The sequence below is a fragment of the Dendrobates tinctorius genome, unplaced genomic scaffold, assembly GCF_039654945.1.
Source record: "Dendrobates tinctorius isolate UK_male_01 unplaced genomic scaffold, ASM3965494v1 ptg000265l, whole genome shotgun sequence".
NCBI classification, from domain to species: domain Eukaryota; kingdom Metazoa; phylum Chordata; class Amphibia; order Anura; family Dendrobatidae; genus Dendrobates; species Dendrobates tinctorius.
The window spans coordinates 5,381,636-5,408,700 of record NW_027361932.1 but is presented as its reverse complement, the minus strand read 5'-3'; the positions used below and the strand labels follow the sequence as shown (position 1 = coordinate 5,408,700).

Here is a 27,065-nt window from a genome sequence, read left to right as displayed (position 1 = left end):
TATATCTGATGTTGCCAAGTCACTGCACCAGGCCCGTTAAAGTATTGGCAGTACTTTTCTCGGCAGACCTTCGCATAGTCTTTGCTCCTGCCTTGATTGACTGGTTGAAGTCCTGCAATAGCGGGATCATTTTCATGTCCTCCTTCGAGCACCACGTCACCATTGCTGTCCGAGTCCACAAAGCCAGGGGGGACAGTAAGCTACAGCATCGCGCTGCTGAAGAAAATTGTGAAGCACGCAACACCACAGAGTCTATAGATTCCAGCTTCATGTTGATTGGTGTGTGGAAAACCCTGACGCGGTTAGCCATGATGCCGAAGGCATTCTCAACAACACGTCGTGCTCTTGACAGTCTGTAATTAAAAATGCGCCTTTCCTCTGTCAAAATTTTTTGTGGGTACAGTTTCAAAAGATTCGTATGAAGGGGGAAGGCTTCATCGCCCACAAAAACAAAGTTAAGGTTGGCAGTTGTGTCCATGTTGGTTGGCAAGTGCAGTTCACAGTTATTCAAGCGTTCCCCAAAAATAGTGTGCTCCAAAACGCCTCCGTCCGAAACCCTTCCGTTCATGCCAACATCGACGTTTATAAACTCATAATTGGCATTAACAAGGGCCATGAGGATCACGCTGAAGTAGCCCTTGTAGTTATAGTAATAGAATCCGCTGTTAGGTGGTTGCGTGATCCGCACATTGTTTGCCATCCAAAGCCCCACCACAGTTTGGGAACTGCCAAATACGTTGCCATTCCGCCTCCGATTTTGGAAAAGGCATGTAGACTGCGGACAATGGCGTTGCATGTCTGTGGAATTAATACGCTGAGGAGTGATTGAGAAACAGCAGCAGAAAATTGCAAGTCTTGCATTGAATGTCCGGTTGCCAGGAATCGCAGCGTGACTGCCAAACGTTCGTCTGCCGAAACCGCTGCACGCATCTTTGTATCCTGCCGCTCAATGAGTGGCCTCACACATTCCAGTAACAACTTGAATGATTCCTCCGATATCCGTAGATAATTACGGAAATCCTGAGGACTCTTCTCCTGCAATTCTCTCACTAGATGCATGTGGGTGAATTTGGACCTCTGCTCCAGCCATTCTCTGGTCCACATGCGACGCTTTCGTTTGGAATGCCTCTCTTCCATCCGTGCCTCTTCTTGTCGATCTCCCTCCATCAGTAATGCAGCTGCCACAACCACACGCTCCGCGGTGTTCATGTTCATTATGTGCAACCTGGCCGGTAAAGAAGAGAGAAGTTAATAAATAAAGTTAATAAAAAAAAGTTAAAGAAATTATTATAAGAGTACTTGTTTTTTGTTAACATTGAAATAACAGCGAGCTTACAAAAGGTAACGCAGCAAAGAGCCTAAAATGGAGGGGTTGGGCGCGGCTGTCAAAAGATTGCTGGGTAATCCGATGTTAATGGAGGATCAAATATAACAAATAGATTACCTCTAAACGTCAACACAACAAAGATCTAAAAATTGCAGGGGTGGGCGTGGCAAAAAAAAAAAATTCTTGGCAACATGCCTGTGTATATATATTGAAGGCAAGCAGCCAAAAAAAAAAAAGTGTTAAGATACAGAAAAAAAATAATAAAAATTAGGTCATAACAAAACATCACAAACAATATGTAATTGCAAGGGAAATCCAAAAATCCAACAGGCTTAAATTCCAAGAAGCAAAGTAGCAACTCTGACAGGATCGCAGAAAACCCACACAAGATATAGTATACTCGTACAATGCACAAAGGACTAGCACTAGAACATTGCAGTAATCCACAAAGCGCTCAGGAACAATGGATGGGAGCGCAGTTTTACGTTTTCTTTTATGCTGAGGTGTTGTAGAGGCCACCAATCGGAGTTGAGGGGCGTTACAAAAGAAAACCTAGTCCCGCCTGCGCCGCTGAGATATGAGTCGCCAACGAGGTCGCTCGTCGTTCATGAAGGGTGTCAAACTCAGCGATTCAGGCTCACCAGCGGGACGCCAACGATCAAAAAACAGCCAAGGACGTTCAAGCACGATCAGCGATGTCGCAGCGGGGGCCACATCGCCGCTACATGTCACACACAGCGACAACGCTGACGATGTCGCTGTTGCGTCATCAAATCGGTGTCGCTTAAGCGAGATCGCTAGCGATCTCGCTTAGTGTGACAGGAACATTAGGCAGCAGGGCCTGGGTGCGATTGCAACCCCTGCACCTATGAGGCCGGGGTCACACTAACCGACGCAAAATACGGTCCGTAGTTTACAGGGGTAATACGGATGAATGACCCCTAAATAGTGATCCGTATGTCATCCGTAAGCAAGGTGTGGTCGCGTATTTTGCGCATGTAAGCATCCGTATGTAATCCGTATGCTGATATTTTCTCGCTGGCTTGCAAAATGGACATATAATGGAGCCCAATGACAGGTTTTATAGCACAAACGAAAGAATAGATATAGACACATAGAATACATATATATATATATATATATACACACATATATACATGTCATTGAGACACACACATATATATTTATATTTCACAGAGTTCTTCATAGCAGAATAGCCGCTAATTCAATTGCCGGCTTTTGTCAAATCATTCCCCAACCAGACATGAAGTGACACATGGTTTACATACAGTAAACCATTTCATTTCATGTTGTTTTTTTTTTTTGTATGTCTTTCATTAGTAATTAGATGAGGGTTGATGTGTAAAATTTGGGAGGTGTAGGTGTTAATTGACGGTGTTAATTCGTTGTTAAAAATGTGTGGGCTCCCGCGGTAATTTGTCAATGCGGGAGCCCACACACTTTTTTACAACGAATTAACCCCTTAAATTAAAACCTACACTTCCCTAATTTTAAACCTCAACCCTCATCTAATTACTAATGAAAGACATACAAAAACAACATGAAATGGTTTACTGTATGTAAACCATGTGTCATTTCATGTCGGGTTGGGGAATGATTTGACAAAATATAAATATATATGTGTCTCAATGACACATATATATGTGTGTGTGTGTGTGTGTGTATATATATATATATATATATATATATATATATATATTATGTATTCTATGTGTCTATCTATTCTTTCATTTGTGTTATAAAACCTGTCAGTGTGATTTTACTGTATCGCGCACTGAATTGCCGGCTTTTCTAAAGGACACCGGGTGCGTATTTCTCGCAAGTCACACATCTGGTCCATGTGTAATGCGTATTTTTAGCGCACCCATAGACTTGCATTGGCGTACTACGGGCGTAGTACGCTGACAATCGCGGCATGCGATTGGCACGGACCGTAGAATACAGACGAGAAATATACGGCTGATGGGAGCTGCCCCATAGAGAATCATTTGTCCGTGTGTAATGCGTGTTTTAACGCCTCTCACTCATCCGTATTCCTCTCTATTGTGACCCCGGCCTTATAGTTACCCCCCTCCTGCTCCTGGAGGTTATTTCTATGGAGACCCCATCTGACAAACAGTAAAATTAGTTCACAACTCTGTCAGCTTAAATTCTAACATACCAAAAAAATTTTTTGCAACTACATTGTTTGACTAATCTTGGATTATAAGTATGTATTACAGTCCAGAAAACATTTCAGAATTCTGCTGGTTGATTTTGGAACCTTTCAACTCCTAGATGATAGACCTCTCTGTTTTGCTTAAAGCTCTCATAATACCTGTATTTTAACAATTTTCTTGCATCAGATTAGTGTCTAGATACATTACATATTTCAGAAAACCTGAGCAAGGAAATCTTAGATGTGCAGAATTGTGAATAAAGTTAAAATTAGAATGGAGAATGAATTGTATTTTAGAATCGGTAATAAGGTAAGAAAAAATAGTACTTGCAAAGTTACTCAACTTTTTAGAACAGTAGATTATAACTATATTCATTTGGTGAAATGATGCAAAGGCATAATTAAGGCCTGATTCATCAAAGCTTTTACACCCTTATTTTGGTGAAAACACTGAAAAGTCGCTAAATTTTGGCACAACTTGAGACCGCTCTAAAATTGTGCAATTTTTTTGCATTTTTTGCCCAACTCTAAGGGTATGTGCACACTTTGCGAATTTGGCAGCGGATTTTTTCACACGGATTTTGCTGAATCCGCAGGTAACATTACCTGCGATTTACCTGCAGATTTCCTTCCGATTTTCTGCAGACTTTGTGCGGATTTCGCCTGCGTTTTTACACCTGCGGATTCCTATAATGGAAGAGGTGTAAAAACGCTGCGGATTCTGCACAAAGAATTGACATGCTGCGGAAATGAACCGGAGCAAATCTGCGTGGAATTTTCTGCCGCATGTGCACAGCGGATTTAGTTTTCCATAGGTTTACATGGTACTGTACACCGCATGGAAACCTGCTGCTGATCTGCAGGGCCAAATCCGCAACGTGTGCACATAGCCTAACAAAGTGAGCGGAATGGGAGCTCCGCAACTGCCACTCATCAAATTTATGATTGGAATGAGGATTGTGGTGAGGCACACGCAGAAGTGAACACCATTCTTCCGACACTCCTGATTCATTAAAAGGTGTAATGATTATTTTTATAGCGCCGACATATTCCACAGCACTTTACATTTTAGAGGGAATTCTACAGACAATAAAAGACATTATAGAATAGCAATAATCACAAAGCAACAGATACCAGAGGAATGAGGGTCCTGCACACAAGTTTACAATCTGAGATGTGCACCTCTTCATGAATCAGGAGTGTCTGACTCCAGAACGCCCCTTCATCAAGACTGGCCTGAACAACACTGATTTTTTATGTATTAGGCCCTTGGCGCATAAGATGGCCTACTTTTTTTTTTTTTTTTTCCTATATTAGACTTCTAATAACAAGAAACCATACTAGCATCTAAAACAAAATGTGTAAAATTCAATAACTGTGACATTTCTGTAGTTCTGCCTATACAGAAGTTCAACTAGTGCCAATAACGGATAGTTGTGGGTATAACCGTGATCACAATTTTTAACAGGTTCCTGGGTTGACAACCATCCATAAATTCCTGGATAGTCTTTAACAATAAGGTACTTTTTTCTCTGGCCATAAAAAGTATTTTGGGGGTCCATGATTATTTTGGAAGCTGAAGAAACTTGAATACAGATTATTTTGAATGTAATTATCATTATTTTACAGTTTACAGTGAATGCAGCTGATGTCTTCGTGTCAGATTTGTGGGCTGTAGCCATGGGTCATTTATAATCATTCATAATGATTTATTATGGTTTTACAATGTGTCCATAAAAAATATTGTCTGTCCATAATTTTTTTTATAACCTGTCCAGAAAAAAAATCAAGTTTGCAAACTTGACAGGCTCCCAGTTTGTGAAGGAAACCATTCCCATTTTTACATACCATTTTTTTCCAGATCTATTTCTGCAGCCCTAGTTCAGGTTAGGTAGATCCAGCAATGTGGTGCAGGCGGCCACAACTGTTTCTTTAGACATCACCCATTTACATCCCCCTTCCTCACTCTTTAAAATAAAATTAAAGGCACAATACCATGTCATGTGCAATTCTATGTAAAACTACAGATACAGTAAGTAATACCCCTTTGAGTAAAGATGAATGTACTATGTATTATTTATGGTGTTACATGGGATTGCAAGTAACAGCTACTACATTTTTTTGTATTCAATAGAATTATCACTGTTACCTGCACTCCTATGTAACATTACTGATAGCCTAGCAGATGTCACCTGCATTCCTGTTATCTGTACTAAAAGAATTACCACTGTTATCTGTACTGTTTCTTAGGACTGCAGGTAGCACAGTAATAACTTTCTTGAATACAGAAGATGTTGTGGATGTTACCTGCAGTCCTATGTAACACTAATATGACCACCATACAGTGACCATATAGATGTAGATAGCGGTTATACATAGGCGTTCTATAGACCTTATATGTATCAAACAACGAAAGAAACCGAAGATATGTCCAATAATTAAAGTTTATTAAATTAATATCAAATATAATATAAAGAATGAGGGGAGGCCAATGCCATGGATAAGGCACAAACGGGGACAGGAATAAGCACTTATGCTATATATTAAAATAATATCGCACAATACAAGGTAAAACACAATAAATAAGGTGCTAGTGCCAGTATAACATTAATGTGCAAACAGCAAGATAAAAATAATTCATGATGTTATATAAAGTGCAGACATATATAAATCAGTACAGCAAAAAAATAAACATATGACTATAAATAAAGTGCAGTGCTATAAAATAGTGAAGTGAATCTAATCCAACAAGGTAAATGTACAAAAAGAACTCAAGAGGCAAAACAAGTGTTTAAATGTGCAGGCACCTCTTATGCTGCTGTAGTCCCCGGGATGTGCCAGCCCCGACGCACATTTCGGCGCACCTTCGTCAGTACATATAAGGTCAGTGAGAAACTGGGTCTGAGCAGAAAAAGTAAATTAATGTGCATACAAAATGTAATTGCATATGAACACATGACCTTTACACAGAGAAAACCAAAAACAAAACAAATATCCTGAAATAAAAAAGTAAAAAAAAAAAAATGTTACCAAAATACCCTTATTACTATTATTACTACCTTCATGCAATTTTTGCTATATATATATAATATTTATTTATTTATTTTTTACTTTTTTATTCCAGGATATTTGTTTTGTGTTTTGTTTTTTTGTTTTCTACATATAAGGTCAGTGACTCACTGATGATGTCCTCTGATTGTTGTCATTGACTTTCCCTTTTTTTTTATTCCTCCGACACAGATAACTATGATCTCATATTTCATTCACGACTGTTCTCTGCAAAATGTGATCTTTGGCTCACTGCTTTTCGAGGCGCTCTTCTTACTTTCCCCACCTCTGCACAAAAATGATAGTGCTATGCTATACCCATCCACAGTGCCCCAGACAGTAATAATGGCTCAGTTCCTGGTAAGGGCCCCAGGAAGTGATTATGCTGCAGGGTCGGGAGCCAAGTGGCGCTCTACTACACATGGTAGCTTTGGGAATATGTTCCATATTTGTGTCTCAAACATATAAATTTAACTGAATCCAGCAAAGAAACCGCTAAGAACCAGCCTAATCCCATCCCTGCCCTCCAAACTTTCTCCTATCCTCACTTTTTCCGGAGTCTATGAATGAATGGCACACTTAACCTGCTCATCACACTGTAGCCCACCCTTCCCACATATGCAATAAAAATTAAATTTTAATCTTCACTTCCAATAAGAAGCGCTCACTTTCCTTGCCGTCTTCGCCACAGGAACAGGCGGAATTCCATTCCTAGCTGTGGGCGTAGATAAATTATAGGATACGTTCACATTTTGTTTGTTGACATAGGTTTTAAAGTGGATCTGCTTCAGAATAAATGCCAAAGTATTTCTTTAATTTGGATTTTGATATTGCTCCACTTCAAAATCCACATAAAAACCATCATGTGAATATACCCCAGTGTAAAGCTGTTCAAGAACTGGTGTACAGCCAAGAAATCCTGCTCATGACAAGGACACAGTATGAGCATCACTTCCCCAGATAGCCTATTCTTTTCCATATTCCTATATACAGCTTCTATCTGTATATGGCCCAAAGTGTGCAAACGAATAAATGTGTGATTTGATAATCCTGTTCCCAAACCATGTGGTTGTTGATATGAAGTTCTGCACCATTATGTGGCTGTAACTGCCTCCATTATTTGAAGGTTTTCCTTCAAGAATGTCTTTTGGAATTTGTGACCTTTTCAGCCAAAAGATCATTTCTGAGGTCAGGCACTGACGTTAGATGAGAAGGTCTGGCTCACATTCTTCATTTGGGGTTTAGGTTAGGGCTTTTTTTTTTTAGGACACGACACCAAACGCATTTCCTCCACTATGTGGAGAAGTAGAAAAAATGTTAATCGGCTCACCTTCCAGCGAGGACAATTTAGTGTGAAAATAATCAGAATTCACATAGGAACGCTGGTAGACCTTGTTTGGTCAGGATGTGGTGGAGAGAGTGTAGAAATGGGAGAGAAGGTCCATGAGTACTGGGCTTCAGCACCAATGGAAAAAAATGTTAAAACATAAGTTTGAATAAGAGTTGCTAACACGAAACACATAAGCTTATGGTCCTTAACCAGCATCTTTTTTTTTTTTTCCTGAAGTCTCTACTCTAGCGCCTTTTCAACATTTTTGTTCGCTGCCGGTTTGAGCTTTTTCCGGTGGGGTTTTTTTTTTTTTTTTAATGCTCTAGATAGATGACAGCAAAGCATTTTCTGGATGCTTTTCGAGCTTTCCCTTTGCGTTCCTTTATAAAAAGTATAGAGTGTCTTCTAAGCAGAAAATGTCCAGAGAATGGTCTGCTTGCTTATTTTAACCTCTTGGTGTCTTAGAAATCTGAAGAGATTAATGGACGCTAGTGAACATATGAATAGCAAGTTGATTTTAGTTGTTTTTACATTAGAAATGCAGATGTTAATTCTTCTGAATGTTTTTGAGAACCTTTTCTGGCGTTTCTTGGAGTGGAATCCAGCTAAAAAAGATGTCGTATGCACATACCCATGGATCTGATTAATCAAAATGTTTGTCAGAAAATTGGCATAAAACTTTGAAATGTCACAAAATTATTGTGCAGCAATTTTGTGACTTTTGGCGCTTTCATGTCAGTTTTGGACAGCTCTGGTGATGGTGTGAGTGCAAGGTGTGGCTATACGTGCTCATCAAATTCATCAATTTTCTACACCAGAAATGTTATTCCAGTCAATGACTGGTGTAACACTTATGACAAAGCCGTAAGTATATGCACCTCAATTAATTTAGCTGCACGCCCCTCATTAAATTTGGCACCTTAATGGATTGGAGCCTTAAGGGACATTTACACTGCAAGCCAGTTGTGCTGTGTAAATAGGCTGCGAATGACCAGATGAAAGAGCAAATCGTTTCATTGGCTGAGTTCTTTTGTGCAGTTTAAATGATCATCGTTCTTGGCAGTGCATCGTTGTGTGTAAATAAGACTTGTGCTGCCGAGAACTATGGCAGCCTATGTGCGCTGAGCGGTCTAGTATAGCATTGTTTACTTTCGTCTGTCTGTGTAAACTGGCAAACAACCGTTGATGGGTAAAAGTTTACCAATCTGCTGTCGTATCATACTGTAGGTAGGTCTGTGTAAATGGACCCTAAGGGTCCCATTACACATAGCGACGGTCCAGCAATCCCGACAAGGATACGACCTGGTAAGGATCACTGGTACGTCGCTAGCAAGCTGTCAAACAGGCGGATCTACTCAGCAACGCAGCAACGATATGGCGATCTATATAACGACCTCGGCGGCCGTTGGTACCTTGTCATACAGCAGCTATTCTGACGACTCAGACCTCGATAGGCGTGCTTCAACGAGGTCGCTCGTCGTTGCTATGGCGTCAGACACAGCGATGCATGCTGGCTAGCGGGACACCAACGATCAAAAAATGGCCCAGGACATTCGAGCACGATCAGCGATATCGCAGCGGGGGGCCGGTCGCCGCTATGTGTCACATGTAGCGAGATCGCTGGCGAGGTCACTGTCGCGTCACACAACCTGTGACGTTTCAGCGAACTCGCTAACGATCTTCTCGCTATGTGTGAAGTACCCCTTAGTATTAAACAATCAAGGCTTTACAATGTTTTTAGCTGGGAGACGACTGCATGAGCAACTTTTGCTAAATGCTCAGACAAGGTATGATCACATTTCCTCTTTAATGGCAGTACAAAATAGAGGACATTAAAAAGAATAGCCCACTGTTTTCTTTGACTTGATTCTGCAAGTTCCTAATTCAGAGCAACACCAGAAAGTGTTTCTCTTGCTCATCTGTTGTATTTCTATAGTATGGTTGCCCAAGCAAATCAGAATTCAAGAATGACCTTTTTGTGGAGTGTGTTGGTTATTTATTTGCTTGTATCATTTAATGTCCCATGTGCAGGACCCTAAGACTCCTGAGGTATATGATCCTCCTGTTTTTTTTTTGTTTTTTTTTGTCCTGTTCTCTGATACAGTTGCAGATGTTTCTCAGCAGTCACAACAGGATGATCCTTCCTTATGTACGATCACAGCGACCGACACAAACAGTGATGAGGTTTTCATTATCTCACCAGGAAATCACACAAACGGTCTTGCCTTAACCTCTTCACATTTACAGGTCAGTATATACTTTTCTAGATAGATGATATAGAAATAAAGTCTCCATAAAGCTTGGAAAATGAGAGAAAGCACGTTAAAGTATATCTTATGTTTTGAATGGGTTCACTGAATTATCTCCTGGTATGTGGCCACAACCCTAATTACAAAAAAAAAAACAAAAAAAAAAACACTGCTATATTTAAACTGATAAGATGCTTTCACTGAAATCCAGGAAAAGCACAATTGCTCCCACGCTACTTAGCAGTATTCAGAATAAGCTGCTTGTGAGTAGGTCCCATGTACCATTCTTCTTGTAGAAGTTCATACTTTTTGCACTCTTCTGAATGGACAGTCCTTCAGTTTTTTGCTCTGAATACCTTTACTGTCTGTGAATGTTTCCACAATTAGGGTACCGTTACACTTAGCGATGCACCAGCGATCCCGACAACGATATGGATTGCTGGTGCATCGCTAAGTGGTCGCTAGTGAGCTGCCACACAGGCAGATCTCACCAGCGACATCGCAGGGGTCAGGGGTCGCTACTTACCTGTCAGACGCGGCGATCCTGACGTCCTCCCGCCCGCGTCCACGCGTCGCTCGTCGGCGCCACAGGAAACCCAGCAGGAAGCAGATGACGAGAAATGGCCCAGGACGTTCTCGCGCGACCAGCGATGAGCAGCGGGGGAGCCGGTCGGAGGTAAGTATCAGGCATAGCGATATCGCTAGCAATATCGCTGTTACGTCACAAAATCGGTGACTTTACAGAAATATTGCTAGCGATATCGCTATGTGTAACGGGGGCTTTATCCAGACTTTAAAGAAAACCTGCCATGGCACTAAATGCTATTCACCTGCTGATACAGATTAATAGCTGTCTGACTGATAACACAGCTACTAGGAGAAAATAAACCTTGTTCCTCCTGGGAGCCACCAGCTTTCAGTCATGAAGGCAAGTACGGAGTGACTGCAATCACTGCTAAGTACAGTCCTGCTCATCGTTCTTGCCACCCATGAAGTTTAATTACATAATGTGGAATTTCCCCTGAAAAAAATTAATCAAGTGTAACAGTTTTTTTGTATATAGCAAACAGATTAAATACATAAGAACAAATGATAAAGAATAATTTAAAAAAACAATGGGAGGGAAATATAGAAAAACCTAAAGCTTGCTGTGACTCTGGTATTGGCACCCTTTACATTAAATTAGTATGGAAAGACATTTTGACTCGCCTGTGGTAAATCACAAATGGGAATCACCTGTGATTTTCGGTGCCCATGTGACATGAATTAGCCAATGAATTATATCAGTGTTTTAAAAAGCCACATGGTAGGCCCTGTTCCTTTGTCACCACCTTGCTATCCCAGTTTCAACAGTGCGCAATGTTAAGACATTTGCCAAGCATGGAACCATCAAGAATCTCCCTGGACATGGGGGAAAGAAGAAAATTGACAAGACGCCTTTGAAAGTTTTTGGCCTGCCCTTAACTTAAAGAGGACTTGTCATCAGGTCAAAAGTGGCAAAGTTTTGCTCTTATTTTACTTCCACAGCCCCCTAGGTATTCTGTTTTTTTTTTTTTTTTTCTTTTAAATTTGACATGCAGTTTAAGATATGGGCCTTTTCATTTAATACTAATTTTTATAGTCTTTACTAAGGGGGCATTGCCTACAGGGTAACTATGCAGAGCAGCCTAAACATACACCCCAAAGAATCCTTTGAGCCAGGCCCTTTAGACCATTAAATATTTGCACTAAAGAAAAAGGCAAGGCCCATATGGAACTGTATGGTGGAATTTACAAAAAAAAGATTAATGTAATAGTCTGAGCATCGAGAAGAACATAATAATGAAGCTGGCCACTTTTGACCTGATAAGTCCTCTAAGGAAGCATTAACTGACCTGAAAAATTGAATGAGATTTCAGATTCACTGCTGGTTCTCTGTAGCTAACAGTAGATTGCCAATTAATGTTTATGGAAGCCTGTAATTAGTCAGTGGCTAATGGAAATGGTCTCAATAATATCTATTAAAAATGTTATTTATGCAGTGTATTAGGGAATTGCCATTTTATGCAGAAATATACCTTCTAGAAGGTTCACAAATGTGCTTTCTGTCTTTCAAGCAGAATTACTGTAGGCGTAATCAAGCCATGTTTCATGTGCGCTGCTTGTTGCTTTTTTTTTTTTTTTCTTTTCTTCCAAAGTGCAAAGAGCTGCTGTACTTTTCCTGCAGCCTATGACGAGCAGCGACAGCACATGGTGGTTTTGGCTGAGCAGGGAACCACATCACTGGTACATTAATGTTTTGATTTTTTTTTATTATGGCATCTCATTCTAGGTAGGAAACCTAAAGAGAAGTGTAACCAGCCCTGCCTCCGTATCCGACTGGCTCACATCGGATTACACAAATGTGGATCTAACTGTCGAGGACAAAGGAAATGAAGGTGAAGAAGTAGCAGCCAGGCAAAGAGCATGGAGTGTTCGCACTTTTAACAGTCTACTGCCTCAACTACAGATGAAATGGCGCAGTCGTACCTCTAGTGGTTCCTTTACAAAATTGCTAGACCGCGTGAGTAATTTTTTTTCTCTTACAGGAGTTGTGAAATCTAGAAAATCTTTTGCTATATAGTTGATTTTTACATAAATGAGGGGTTATGACTTCATTAGATGCAGGTGGAAAAAATCCATAGAGAGCCTTTTTTTGCTTTGAAAAACATCTCCTGTCCATTTCTACAGCTTGCCAAAGACTTGAGTCTAATAATTTTCAGATCATTTACAGATGCTACTGAAATCAGCTGTAATCTTATGTATGACCTCCACAGACATCAGATAATTTAACTCGACCTGCAAATGGTTTGCAGATATCTCATGTCTATAGCATACTTTACTTTTAATTGGTACCTTGTAATGCTTCCTTCTTTTCTCCAGTGGGGGTAATGCAGTGGAATTGAACACTTGCTTCCAGGTTTTACTGTGATTTGGTTCATCAATGAAGGCCAGGGTCAAAACCAGTAGGACTGAACCAGAATCAAAATTGGTAAACAGGAGTAGGATTAAATGAGGTAATGTTCAGGTTCAACGAACAGTCTGAGGGTCAGACAAGAGAGTAGTAATTAACAATCCATGCCTAAACCGGAAAAATCCTCATATATAAAACTGTTGAGTTTGGGTGAGGAGACCTGTTGCTGTTCATCCTCAAGCTGGTTTCACACATCAATGTTTCCCAGTCCAAGTCAGAATATTGCAACAGAAGTTGGCCACATAAAACTGCGCAGTTATTGGTCTCCTGGCTGGTCAGCAAGACCTTATTTTTACAGATCTTTAAACTTACAACTGAAAGGTGGACAGAGTCATCAAAGGACCCAAAGAGGTTAATGAGTTGAGCAGTGAGCAGGTCAATGGGGTTGACTGACAGCAGAGGTAGGCAGCACAGGAATGGGGTTGGGGGAGTATGTTTTCATCTATTTTATTGTGTCAGTCCACTTATTGTGTAGCTATAAAAAGCTCTTTCAATAATAGAAACTCTTCAAGCAGAATAATTATGTAACCAGTTTAGAACTGACAGTGTTACTAGTAGTTAATTATGGCACTATGTTATAATGAAAAGTGTGTGTGGCCTTATATTACCTAGTTAAGGGGTATTCTCAAGTTTGAATGTTATCCCTTAAGGGCCCGTTACACATAGCGATATCGCTAGCAATATCGCTATAACGTCACTGGTTTTGTGAGGCAGCAGCGATATTGTTAGTGATATCGCCACATGTGATACTTACCTCCGACCGGCTCCCCCGCTGGTTATCGCTGATCGCGCGAGAACGTCATAGGCCGTTTCTCGTCGTCAGCATCCTGCTGTGGCGACGAGCGACGCGTGTGGGAGGACGTCAGGATCGCCTCGTCTGACAGGTAAGTAGCGACCACCGACCCCTGCGATGTCGCCGGTGAGATCTGCCTGTTTGGCAGCTCACTAGCAACCACTTAGCAACGCACCAGCGATCCTGACCGCGTCATATCGCTGGTCGGGATCGCTGGTGCATCGCTAAGTGTAACGGTACCCTAATTCATAGGATAAGGGATAACTTCTCAATCATGGGGGATTTAACTGCTGTGGCTCTATTAATCCCAAGTACCGGGGCTCTGAAGAGCCCATGTAAATGGAGCAAAAGTCGAGCATGTGCACTGCTGCTCCATTCACTCCTGTAGTAGTGCTGAAGACCAGCTGAGCGCAGTGCACTTATTGGAAACCAGAAGAGCGGCAATGCGCATAATCGACCACTATTCCATTCATACAGAGCGCTTCAGTTCTGTGGGTATCAGGATAGCTGGAAGCCTCAGCTCTCGGAATTTCAAGCGGACCCCGTGGTCAGACTCCCAGTGATCAGGAAGTTATTCTGTACCGCATCGATGGGTAATAACTTTCAAACTTGAAAATACCCCATTAAATATAAAGAATAAAAACTTGACATCTTTCAAGCTCCACAAAATATGTACCTGGAATGTAATTGCCCCCTGCACACCATGTTCTGAAGATTACTGTGAAATGTGCTGCACGCTTGGTCTGCCTGGCAGAAGTACATTTGTAGCTTTCCTCTTTGGCATGCCACCTGTATCTAGCATAACTGAGCTACGATGTAAAGCAGCTTTGAAACTGTAGTGAAGATGATGGGGATTATGTATGTGTATTGGTTACCATTTTTAATTTTCCCATATATAATGCTAATAACAGACACCGTTTTGCCTTTCTAGGGTTGCCCTGCACCTGTGAAGACACTATGCCCCAAGATTCCCAGGAGAGTGGGGTCTGCAGCACAGATTGGGGAAAATTGTATTCGCTTGTATTCAGAATCCTCAGACAGCAATGCATCTTATCCCCTTACACACTCTGCACACCTCCACAGGCACCTCCCATCAGGAAACCTCAAGAGGGCACGTCCGTGTTTTGGATTGCTAAATGATTCCTCTGACTCTGTCTGTTCTGACCAAACATCTACTTTTGCAAAAGAGAACCACAATCTGTGCCAAAAGCCTGGCACAGAGTATCCAAACTCACTCAAAATACCATCAACCAATGGAGTGCGAGCCAAAGAGCTCTCAATGGACTTTGAAAAGCCAAATGCTGTTTTTGTGATCTGTGAAGAAGCGGATGATCAACAGCCCTTGGTATTTGATGACCAGCTGAGCTCGCCCACAGAGTGCGAATTACACAGTTCTTATATAAGTTGTAAAGCCAATAACTGCTCCCTTTCATCCAAAAGGTCTTGCAATCATTTAAGTCCTTGGATGAAGTCTTCAGATGTTTCCATTTATCAATGCATACAAAAGAACGCAAGTATCAAGCCTCACTGTACTACCACTGTGGGTAGGCCTGATTATGCAGGAAGCACAGATTTCCAGTCCCCACCAATAGCATTGGTCACAGAATGACTGCACTTGGTGACATTATACTTGTAATAGACTGGTGGCCTTTATACATTTCCATCTGATACGGTATCATGGTGATCCGGCTACCAATTGTTTTTTTGTAAACTGGCCAAGAAAGTTGTCACCTGTTTTAATGCAAGACTATTGAAATCATCATTACTGCAGTTACCATTTTCTGTAATGACTGCCACACATCATTCGTATAGTAATTCCGGTGTGTATGTCACAATCTTAGGATCCTGGTATTACTTTACACAATTTTGTATTCTTTAAGTGTGACACAGATCAGTCACTGGACAGAAACAAATCCGCAAGAATTAGAGATTGTACCTGGTTCTCTCCTCCCTAAGGCCGCTTTCACACCTTGTGGACTGACTGCAGAGTCTTCTGACTTGACCTAGCTGCCTCATAGGCGTATCTAGGGCAATGAATTCAGGTGACAAGTCGCAGGGGTCAAGTTGAGCCTCTTCTGATCCAAGCACGGTCCTTAAACATTACCACAAACACGAAGAGTGTGAAACTGGCCGAATCTTTGCATAAGGTCAGACTTTGGGATCTACTTTAATGGCTTTACGTTTATTTGTTCCAGGGGATGTGAGTGACCAACTTGTACCCATCTAAGCATAGGGTGGACACTACGCACAATTTTATATGGTTTTCTTTCCGCACGAGTCGTAACGCACAAAGAAACGATTTTTTACATACTACAGAGGCCATAAGACCTTCATTTTTCAATACACATTCCCTAGAGGACTAGTCACTTCCTTTCCCCAGTTCACTTGCATATTATCATCTTTAATGTATAATCACAATCTTAGGGGCAGGCTCTGGAGGCTCTGAAATATTTACATGTCCAGGCCTAACTTTTACGCATTTAATCACATTCATTTGCTGTAATGATGTACACATGAGGACTTTCAGGAGAAAAGTAATGGGACCATTCATTTGTCTAAGTTCACCCCCTTCAAATGATAAAGAAACAGTTATTGAGGTATAAAATAACCTATTCACTGGCATTCTCTGATAAATTATGACAGTTGGTTAAGAGACAGACACAGCATCCACACAGATCTCTACACAGGCTGAATGTGTGAACATGGCCTTACTGGCAGATGCATTGACTGGTGACCTTCGTAGAATATTTGCTTTGTTTTGTAATCTTGCAGTACAGCTACATTGGATTATATGTAAACACACAGGATATTGTTGGTGTAAGAAATTGTTGCAGTTTTACGGAAATTGGCAACCATGTGTTCTTTAAGATAGCATCACTGTTTCAAAGGAATCTCGCATTGCAGTACCTCTGCTGCGGTAGCTATACCTATATAGTTAAACAATTATATTCCATTTACTAGTTTGCCATCTGCTTTCAGACACGCAACTAGGATAATTTTAACCTAGTTGAACAGGTCCACTGTTTGGGTACTTATCTGTCAGGTGCAGTGCAGAGTTGCCAGGAAAGGTTTATGGACAAACCAGCAAATCTATTTATTATATGGACAACCCTCTGATTGAAATGAAAACTGTGTAATTCATCAATTTTCACTGTGGTGGCACTGCAGGGAAATTTAATGATTGCCGTTAGGCTCCGACAAGGATTACATTATGGTGGTCCTCACAATGAAACACATGATAGTCTACTAACCCTGAAAGGACCCTTGAAACAAAAGGGAATCTGTCACCTATGTTTTCGTATATAAGATGCAGCCACCGCCATCAGGGGATTATCTACAGCATTCTGTAATGTAATGATGGCGGTGGCCACATCTTATATATGAAAAAATAGGTGACAGATTCCCTTTAACTTTCTGACCACTTAACAGTGAATTATTGATTTATCGAGTTTCAATTTCTTTAAATGTCCATAGATTATAGAAGTACATATTAAGATGATTGAAAATTTGTTTTAAGGGGTTATCATAAAATTTTAAAATTGATGTTCTCTCCTCCGGATAGGCGATCAGTATTAAAACCATATGCAGGTAATGCTGAAAGGCCCCTCCACATCCCTCAATCAGCTGTTTTAATAGGGGCTGCCAAAAACCCTTCCATACTTAGTAGTGGTATGCTTGATATTACACTTCACTCTTCTTGACTTGAAGAAGTTGAATCTGTAGTGAATTGTAATACCAGGAATATTTGCAACGAAGAGTCCCGAGCTGTATCTGGTGAACAATTAAGAGCGCTGATTGACTGTGAGTCGTACACCAATCAATGTAATAAGAATAGTCGATCAATGTTAAAGTCTCAGATTACTTATTTACACTCATTCAATCACATCAGATATTTTATTTATGGTGAAAAAAAACACAACTAATCTACGGTAATGAGTTCTGATTAGAAATAAACTAAAAAGGATTAAAGAAATCAATCCTTGTTCTGTCTGCAACTCCCTAACTAGGTTTTCAGAGGAGAAATGTTACTCCAGAAGATAGTATTGTGAGGTATGTTAGGGGGGCAATCATAGTTTGTGCACGAATGATCATCTCTTCAGGATTGTGAACAGCTCTTGACCAGATGGTAGTAGCCATGTTATGTAAATCTATTTACTATGTTGATTTTCCAAGCTATTGGTATGTGTAGATATTTTGTATGTTATGATTTTAATTTCAATGTAGCCAGAGAATGATTTGCAATATAAGCAAACACATTTAATGAATAAAGGAATTGTATGGTTACGTACCCATGAAGCTTTAAGCAAATATTATTTTACTATTCAGCTTTTAAAACAATAGTAAAAAAAAAAAAGAAAAGCAAACGCTGCAACCTAGATAAACTTTTATTCTAGATTATTTTTATATATATATATATATATATAATTTATATATATATTTATATTTGGTTCAAGGGTCCAAGACAGGGTCGGCAGCACCACCACTATATGGGGCCCATAATACTGTATGGAGCACTATGTGGTGGCCATTATACTGTATGGAGCACTATGTGGTGGCCATTATACTGTATGGAGCACTATGTGGTGGCCATTATACTGTATGGAGCACTATGTGGTGGCCATAATACTGCATGGAGCACTATATGGTGCCCATCTAAAATGAAGTCTGCAGTCACTCTATGTATGTAATGTAAGTGAAATCTTTGGCACTGTACTATACCTATATTTCTCTGCCATATCTGTGTAAAAATTAATCGTGGTATGTGTTAAAGTGGCCCACTGAGACTCTTTTGCCCAGGGCCCACAAGATCCCGCAGCCGGCCTTGGTCCAAGGTGACTGACTACCTGAGATTATCATACTAATTTGATAGTGTTAGATCATAACATGTTACCACAAATAGTCATGTAAAAATGAAGTGTTCTTGTGTTTAGTACCACAAAAATAGTAACGTACTAATACTAAATGGTTTCCAAATTGTACTTCAAGAATCACATTTTATGAGGCTGCAGTCCTATGTAGCAGATGTATTGAAGAAAAGAAAAATTATTGCAGTAAATTCACACAAAACCACTGTCTAGCCTGGCCTCCAGCAATGATGTCACATTGAAATTGCCAAGGAAACCAACAAAATGCTAGAAGAAGTGAGAATGGTGTTTTCCTTGTGAATTTACAGGACTTGGTGCTGGTCTATAGATTAAGCCACAATAATTGTTGTTGTTCATGATTCGTGCATTGAACGAAGTGGAGAAAATCCTGTGCTTTGTCAACATCAGAAATTGACATACGGATTTAACAATCTGAATAGCAGGCCAATTTGCTGTGGTACTATCAGCATGTGGATGTGGTTTGTTCAAATCTTATCCATTTTGCTGTTTCTTTATTTCTACCCAAAAATCCAGATGGAAAATTTTCAGCTAATTGTGGAGTGGTTTACACTGCAAGAATTGTCTAAAAAAATTTTTAGTGCAGTGTTTCTGTAAGTTAGGTATTTGTGGAATAGCAAGGATTAGCCACAGTAGCGTCCCTGTGGTCTGATATTTTTACTAAAAGTCTCGTACACATTGATGGGGTGTATTATGGTTCTGTACAACCCACAGGTGTTGTAGTTCAGTTCTCTACAACTCAAGATTCCCTTTTATAGAATTTGATGGGGAAGTATTTTACATATCTATGAAATCAGAGGCATTTTAAAGTGAGCAGACTTTTTTCTGTTTCATTGCTAGGAGTGATTAGATAATATATTATGTAATGTAAATATATATATATATAAAAAAATTCAGTAGCAGACATGGACAGAGACAGTCCAATATTCCAGCTGCTTTGGAGGATAAAATGGGCCCCTTCACCTCTGGGGTCTGTGTGCACAGGTTACACCATAGTATGTCTGCCCCTGGATAAATTACAGTAGATCAGAGCTGTGGACTCAACCTCCCTAGTACAGGGACCCTGAGTGCAGGAGGACAAATGGGGAGGGAATGGTCTACAGTTTGTGTAATGACGCCGCCCACTCACTGTTCTGCATGCCTGGCTGCATATACTGTATGTCTATAGCTACAGGGCTCAGTATTCCATTTTCAATCTAATAAGCTTTCCCAAGTTATGTTTTGGAAAATACTGTATACAGTAACTTCTGAAGTATTTCAAAATCTCTGCCTACTATGATTAAATACATTTTTTTTCCTTTTTCAATCTACGGTGGATTAAAAATATAAAATGTGACCTGGACAGACACAAACTTATCAGAGCTGTTTTATGAAACCTTTATTGGTGTCTAGGCTCTTCTTTTTTTTTTTTTTTTTTCTTCATCTGTTGTTAGTAAACATTTAGGATTTCTGTTTAATGACTGCAATTACAAATTTATGAAAACCATGAGGATTCCAAACTATAAGGTCTCGTACCCTTTACAGTCATCTGCCATATATATGTCACTGATGCTAGTTAATGTTCTTATGCATTTAGACTGATTAAAAAAAAAAAAAAAGGATTGCTCTCAGAATGCAATTTACAATACAAAATAAAATTGTGGTACTGTGTTAGCCAGAAAAATAGATGTAAATACTTATGTCCCCCCCAAAAAAATTGAGAAAAGTATTCAAGGTGTGATACCTTTATTGGCTAACCAGAGAAATTATATTTGCAAGCTTTCAGGGCTCAAAAGGCCCCTTCATCAGGCTGGATTACAAGTGAATTACTGAGAAAAGATGGCAACATTTAAATAGGAATTACAACAGGACATGAGATGATGCTAGCTATAGCCAGGCCAAGGAAATCAAATTAAGGTTTTTGTTACACATGCAGATGAGGACATAATGTTCTATTAGAGATCTGAAGACCTTCTTGTGGAGGTGTGAACTGTGTTCATGTAATGAGTCATGAACCCAGGTGTCAAATTCAGTCCTATTGTTAGCGATTGGAACATATTTATAAATTTATACTCCCAAATCTTCCTTTCTCTGTCATTATTAAAATGACCTTTCAATATTAGGACTTTTAGATCTGCCAAGCTGTGTCCAGGTCTAGAGAAGTGTATCCCTACAGGTGTGTCCAGCTCATTTTTTATCGTATATCTATGCAGATTCATCCTTGTTTGTAGTTTTTGCTTAGTTTCCCCGATGTATGTCCCTGCATTGCACCTTGTACACTATCATGTACATGACATTGGAGGATGTACATGAAAAAGAGTCCATGATCTTATAGTCCTGATTTGTGTTTGGTATGGGGACTTTATCTGTTGGTGATATGTGGGTGCAGGTCTTGCATTTCTTGCTGTTACAGGGAACTGTGCCTGTCTCTGAAGGTGATGCGAGGGTATTTCTGACAAGGATATTCCTTAGGTTGGGAGGCTGTTTGTAGGAGAGCAGTGGCAGTTCTGGGAATATTGCTTTCAGTCTGTGGTCTCTGTGGAATATGGGTTGGAGGTCAGCGCTTCTGGTGGCAACGGGCGGTCACCGGTTCTGCCCGTTGAGCCCCTAGTCCACTAATCTGCACAGCCAAAGTGTGGAGCTCTGCACAAGTCTCTACTTGGCGAGTGCTCTGCTGTGCACCCGCCAATAGCTGGATACACACCCCACAATGCTGCTCCTGTTGTCCGTTCCTCTGTGCACCCGCCAATACTTGGGAGCCCTCACTGAACACCTCTGGAGTCACTGCTCCATGCTTCACCTTACTTTGTAGAGTGCAGTTGGCCCCCTGCCTTCTCCTTCCTCTGGCGGGAAATCTCTGGCTTTTCCTGCACTACACTCTCTCTCATCCCCCTGCTTACCATGCCCCTTCTCCCCAGGTCATGGGTCCTGTCAGGCTCCCATTTCCTTACCCCCTGCAACATTAGGGGCAAAATAAGGCTCCACATGTAAACAGTCTACTTGAGCATGGTAGAGAGCAGGTTTCACCCGGAAGCATACATTGCAAACTATTTGCATCTTATATTTGAGTAACTGTAAGCAAGCATTGAGGGTGCTTATCACCTGGCAGATGGTGATCACAGTGAAGCCTAAAAAATCCCATTCACATACTCCAGAAAATGCTGAAAATGTCAGACTTGTGGTATGCTCTATCCATCAAGAGAAATGTTGGCAGAAGCTGAAACTGTTGTCCATGGGACAGATGTGAAGACACACCTAGTTACATGTCTGCATTATGGCCATAAAAAGGTGAGGCTTACAACATTTGTCATGGTCATACATAATCAACATGGGCATCCTATGATGCAGTTTGGGTGATCATCTAGTATCAAAGCTACAAACCTCAGCCTAACTGTGGATTGGCAGTAGTGTAACGTAGCACTTGGCTAAAATTAGCCTAAATATTTTATTTCATTTATCTTCCAGGCATTGCGGTGTTATGAATTTTGTAATATACCGTACTCATTATCTTGCTCTGCCTCCTCCTCTCTCAAACATTATACTGCAATTCTTAAGAAGCACTCTAACATTTTTATTTAAATGTTTGTGCATGTAATGTAGTGCGAGTATTAATATACTCACCTACTGCTGCTCTCTCCAGTGTCCAGCTCAGTAGTTCTGCTCTTCTCAGTGATTTCACCACAAATGAGACTAGTCGGTTCACGCTATACTCTATGCATGAGTCGTAAGTCGCTGTTACAATTAATTCCTATGGTGCTTTGTTCTGATGCTCTATACAGGCTTACCATGAAGTCACTTCTGGGTCACACAGAGCGCAGCGTGACCCAGAGAGTCTGCCGACTGGTGACATCATTGGGAAGAACGACGCTGGACATCGGAGAGAGCAGCGGTAGGCGAGTACATAATACACTCACACTGCATTACATGTGCATCCACTAACTTTTTTTTTTTGTTTAAGTGCTTTTACAATCAGTACCCAGTTTATGCTCTTAGAAGCTTCTACAGACTGTGTACCAATCTTTACCAGTGAGCAATACATGAATATAATGTATCAGCCATGGCCAAAAGATTTGGTTTTCACAGTTTGTTGCAAAACATCTGACTTAAAGATCAAAAATGCTGAAGTACAATTAAAGCATTTCATGTTTAACTATGTATTTTTCAATAACCTTTTTAAGTCAAAGACCTAATATTTACAGTATTGACCCTTATTTTCAAAAATTCTGCCATTCACCTTTTTTGGCAAATCCTGAATGCCATTCTTGCTTAATCAGTGCTTGACGGTTCTCACAATTTCTATTTTTTTTGTCCACATGTTCTCAATGGGATTACGATCTGGGGAGTTTCTTGGACATGGAACCAAATTGAAATTTTTCATTCAAAGAGCTACTTAGTTATCCTATTTGCATTTTGACTTTGTGCGGAATCATGCTGAAAAAGGCATTGTTCATCGCTAATTTGCTCCAGGATCATGGGGAGAAGTTGCCCCTGGATGATTTTTTAGACACCATTTATTCATGGGAGTATTCTTGGTCAAAATTGTGTGTGAGCCTACTTCCCCCACATGAATGGTCTCAGGATTTTTTTTAAATTTCATTATGCTTTTCTTAAACACAATCATATTGACACTGTTTTACATACACTTTCATACATCTCTCTCCCCAGTGGGTTTTGCTTGCTTCCCTATTAGCATGTCTTTGTGTGGATTTCTTCCCACATTTCAAACATGGAGCGAAAATACAAACTCCTTGCAGATGTCTTTGTGCCAATAGTAAAACATCCCAACAATCAAGATGTTCTAAACAGTCAGAGGGGTCATAAGAGAAAATAACTATAGCCCAGGCCTCTGCAGTCCAATCCCTGTAGAATGCGAGTCTGTGCTTAATAGTTTTTCTTGATGGGTAGTGGCTTTTTTTAAGTTTTTTCTGCCCTTCTTGTCACACAATAAGGGTATGTGCACACGCTGCGGATCCGCAGCGGTTTTGGTCCTGCGGTGTACAGTAGCATTATAACCTATGGAAAACCACAGTGTAGACTGTATGGATTTTTCTGCGCGGTTTTCAATCCGCAGAAAGAAATGACATGTCAATTCTTTCTGCGGATTCTGCTGCGTTTTACCATCTCCTCCATTGTAGAGATGATAAACCACAGGGTAATCCGCAGATAAACCTTCTTCTAACCTGCAGATTTTACTAAATCCGCGAGGACAAATCTGCAGAGCGTTCTGCAGCGTGTGCACACACCCTTACTGTAGCTGAATCCTGGGCTTTCTTGGGTACCTACCCTAAAGCCACCATTATATCAATTGGAAACTCTCTTTGAAGCTTTTAATGATCTGATAAATGGTTGATTTAGGGGCAATCTTGAAAACAGCCAGTGTCTGTGAAGCTCCTTTGATGCAAAGCAACAATGACTACACATGTTTCCTTGGAGCTAAACCATGATTAACAAGATGGCAATGATTTTAAGTGCCGGCCTCCTTTTAAAGCAACCAGTCTGCTCTCATATTTCATTCAATATGAGAATTAGCTCAACTTTGTCCACACTTTCTCCTGAGCTAAGAAGATGATCATTAAAATTATGGTAATTTTGTGGTAAGGTTGAAGATCTGTAGGAACGGGGCTTGTGTGATTAAGTTAATTTTGATGGATGGTCAGCAGTGATGAGTGAGTATACGCGTTACTCGAGATTTCCCAAGGATTGCCTGTTTGTTAGGAAATCCCCACATGTATTCAGGCTGGCTAGCAGACAAATCATGCGGCTAAGATGACAAACTAAATCTCCAAACACATCCAAATACTCAGCGATCACCCGAGCATCCTCGGGAAATCTCAAATAACAAGTATATGCACTCATCAATAATGGTTAGGAAAGATTCTTACGAAGAGAGAACAGATGAATGCAAATGGTGTGATACCCTAAAGACTGACAAATTATGGTTATGTTCCCACAATATGTAAACGCTACAGGTTGGACACTCAGTCAAACCCGCAGCGTCCAGATGTTACAGCATAGTGGATATGGGATTTCAAGAAATCCCACGCCCACTATGCGTACATGGATGCCTCCAGCTTCACTGTGGCGACGCACATGCGGTGCATCTTTCCAGACCGCAGCATGTCTATTGATGTAGCGGAGAAGCTCAATCGCCGCTGCGTAAATTACCCATAGACTTTCATTAGATGCTGTAAAACTGCATTATCTTTATAGTGACATGCGTATTAAGTGCAGGAACGCAGCTTACTACGCCTATGTACTAATTTAAATAATGGTGTTTCTTGTTTTAGCCAGAAGTACATGTACACTGCAGTTCACGCAATGAGCTGATCGCGAGAACTGCAGTGCACGTGACCACAGGGGACCAAGCTATCTCCAGTGATCATCTTCAAGCTCTGCTGTGTTCTGGATGTCAGGCTGAATCCTGGCATAATGCCAAAGGCATCCAGATGTAGCAAAGCTGGACTCATCGAGGGACAGTATGTATATCTCCTCGGTGGACAGGTAAGGATAGTGTTGCTTTTTTAATTTAATTCTCTTCCAGGCGACAAGGGTGTCGATGGAATAGGCGATGCAAAAAGTATGGTTTACTTAAAATCTATTAAAGGAGTCTGTGTCATTAACGCAATTAAAAGACATTATTCTGGCTGTTTTTATTTACAATAAAGCTATAGGAATAGTAATGGATTAGTAATCAGTGGGCTTGATGTCACCTGATAATACAAATGTGACATCAACCCCACAAGTATTGCCTCACTTGCCACCGCTACAGGGCACATGGGAAGAGCCAGGTAAAGTGCCAATTGTGAGGCGGCTGCGAGCACCTAATTTTTAGACTGGTGAAGGCCAAAATCCCTGGGCCTCGCCAGCTTGAAAATACTAGGCCGCAGCTGTCTGCTTGTTCCTTGGCTGGTTAACAAAAATAGCGGGGACTCCACACTTTTTTTGGGAGGGGATCCCACTATTTTTGCTAACCATCCAAGTTAAGCAGACTGGTGCGGCTTGGTATCATAAGGCTGGTAAGGTTCATGGATATTGGATCCTTACCAGCCTGAAATACCAGTCCCAGTAGTCTGCTTTACTCTGACTGGTTATCAAATAAGGGGAGCCCCATTTTTTTTTTTTTAACATTTATTAAAAAAAGGAGGGGACCTCTCTGTGTGCTTTCCTCTACTTCTTGTGTCATGTACTTCCGCATGTGTCACAAGATTCACCATTATTTAAATTAGTACACATGCGTAGTAAGCTGCGTTCCCGCACTTAATATGCATGTGACTAAAAAGATAATGTGGTTTTACCGCATCTAATGAAAAGTGTATGGGTAATTTACGCAGAGACTGAGCATCTCCACTACATAAATAGACATGCTGCGGTCTGGAAAGACGCACCGCTTGTCTGTCTCTGCGGGTGAGCTGCGGGCATCGGTGCACACGTAGTGGGCATGGGATTTCTTGAAATCCCATCCACTATGCTGTAACAGCTGGATGCTGCAGGTTGGACAATGTACGCAGAGTCCAACACGCAGCGTTTATGGACTGTGGGAACATACCCCAATATATCTGCAAAGAGGAAATCACTTTTTTTTCCTTCCCATATGCCAACTTTAAATTAGCTTTATTTCAAGTGACAAAAAAAACAAAACACATGCAGTGGAAAAACGTATCCATAACACAGGTGACCTGCCAGTGACCTCAGGTGCAGATTTCACCTGCGTCAAAACCTGAACAAACATTGAGCCATTTCTGATCGTGTGTACATATCCTAAAACTTTTGGTCATGATTGTACAGGTATTTTCTTATCTTAGCTGCTCTGCTCACAACTCCCTACTTGTGATGAGCAAGTATATTCATTACTCGAGATTTCCCAAGCATGCTCAGGTGATCTCCGAGTATTTGGATGTGCTCGGAGATTTAGTTTCTGTCACCTTAGCTGCATGATTTGCGGCTTCTAGACAGCCTGAATACATGTGTGGATTTCCTAACAAACAATCAATCCCACATGTATTCAGGCTGGCTAGCAGCCGCAAATCATGCAGCTATGGCGACGGAAACTAAATCTCCGAACACATCCAAATACTCGGCGATCACCAGAGCATCCTCGGGAAATCTCAAGTAACCAGTATACTCGCTCATCACTACTTAATACTCAGAATTCCCTTACACAGAGTGTTTGAATAGATCTTTGCCAAGCAGCAGTTAAAAGTAGCTTCTAAATAAACAGAAAATGGGCATTGCATTTGAGACAGTGAATCAAAATATAGTAATAATAGAAATTCAAAACTCTGAAG

The 27,065-nt window shown here is 40.7% G+C and overlaps 1 protein-coding gene across 3 annotated transcripts in view; it reads left to right on the top strand.

Moving 5' to 3' along the window:
- Positions 1–18,206, top strand: part of LOC141069466 (uncharacterized) — a 116,666-nt gene extending 98,460 nt beyond the window's left edge. For all 3 annotated transcript variants that reach the window (XM_073559026.1, XM_073559029.1, XM_073559028.1), the window contains 3 exons: positions 9,989–10,131; positions 12,445–12,675; positions 14,850–18,206. In XM_073559026.1, coding sequence (XP_073415127.1) covers positions 9,989–10,131; positions 12,445–12,675; positions 14,850–15,527 — 1,052 coding nt within the window. In that variant the 3' untranslated portion in view covers positions 15,528–18,206. The remainder of the gene's footprint in view (positions 1–9,988; positions 10,132–12,444; positions 12,676–14,849) is intronic.
- The last annotated feature ends 8,859 nt before the right edge of the window (positions 18,207–27,065 follow it).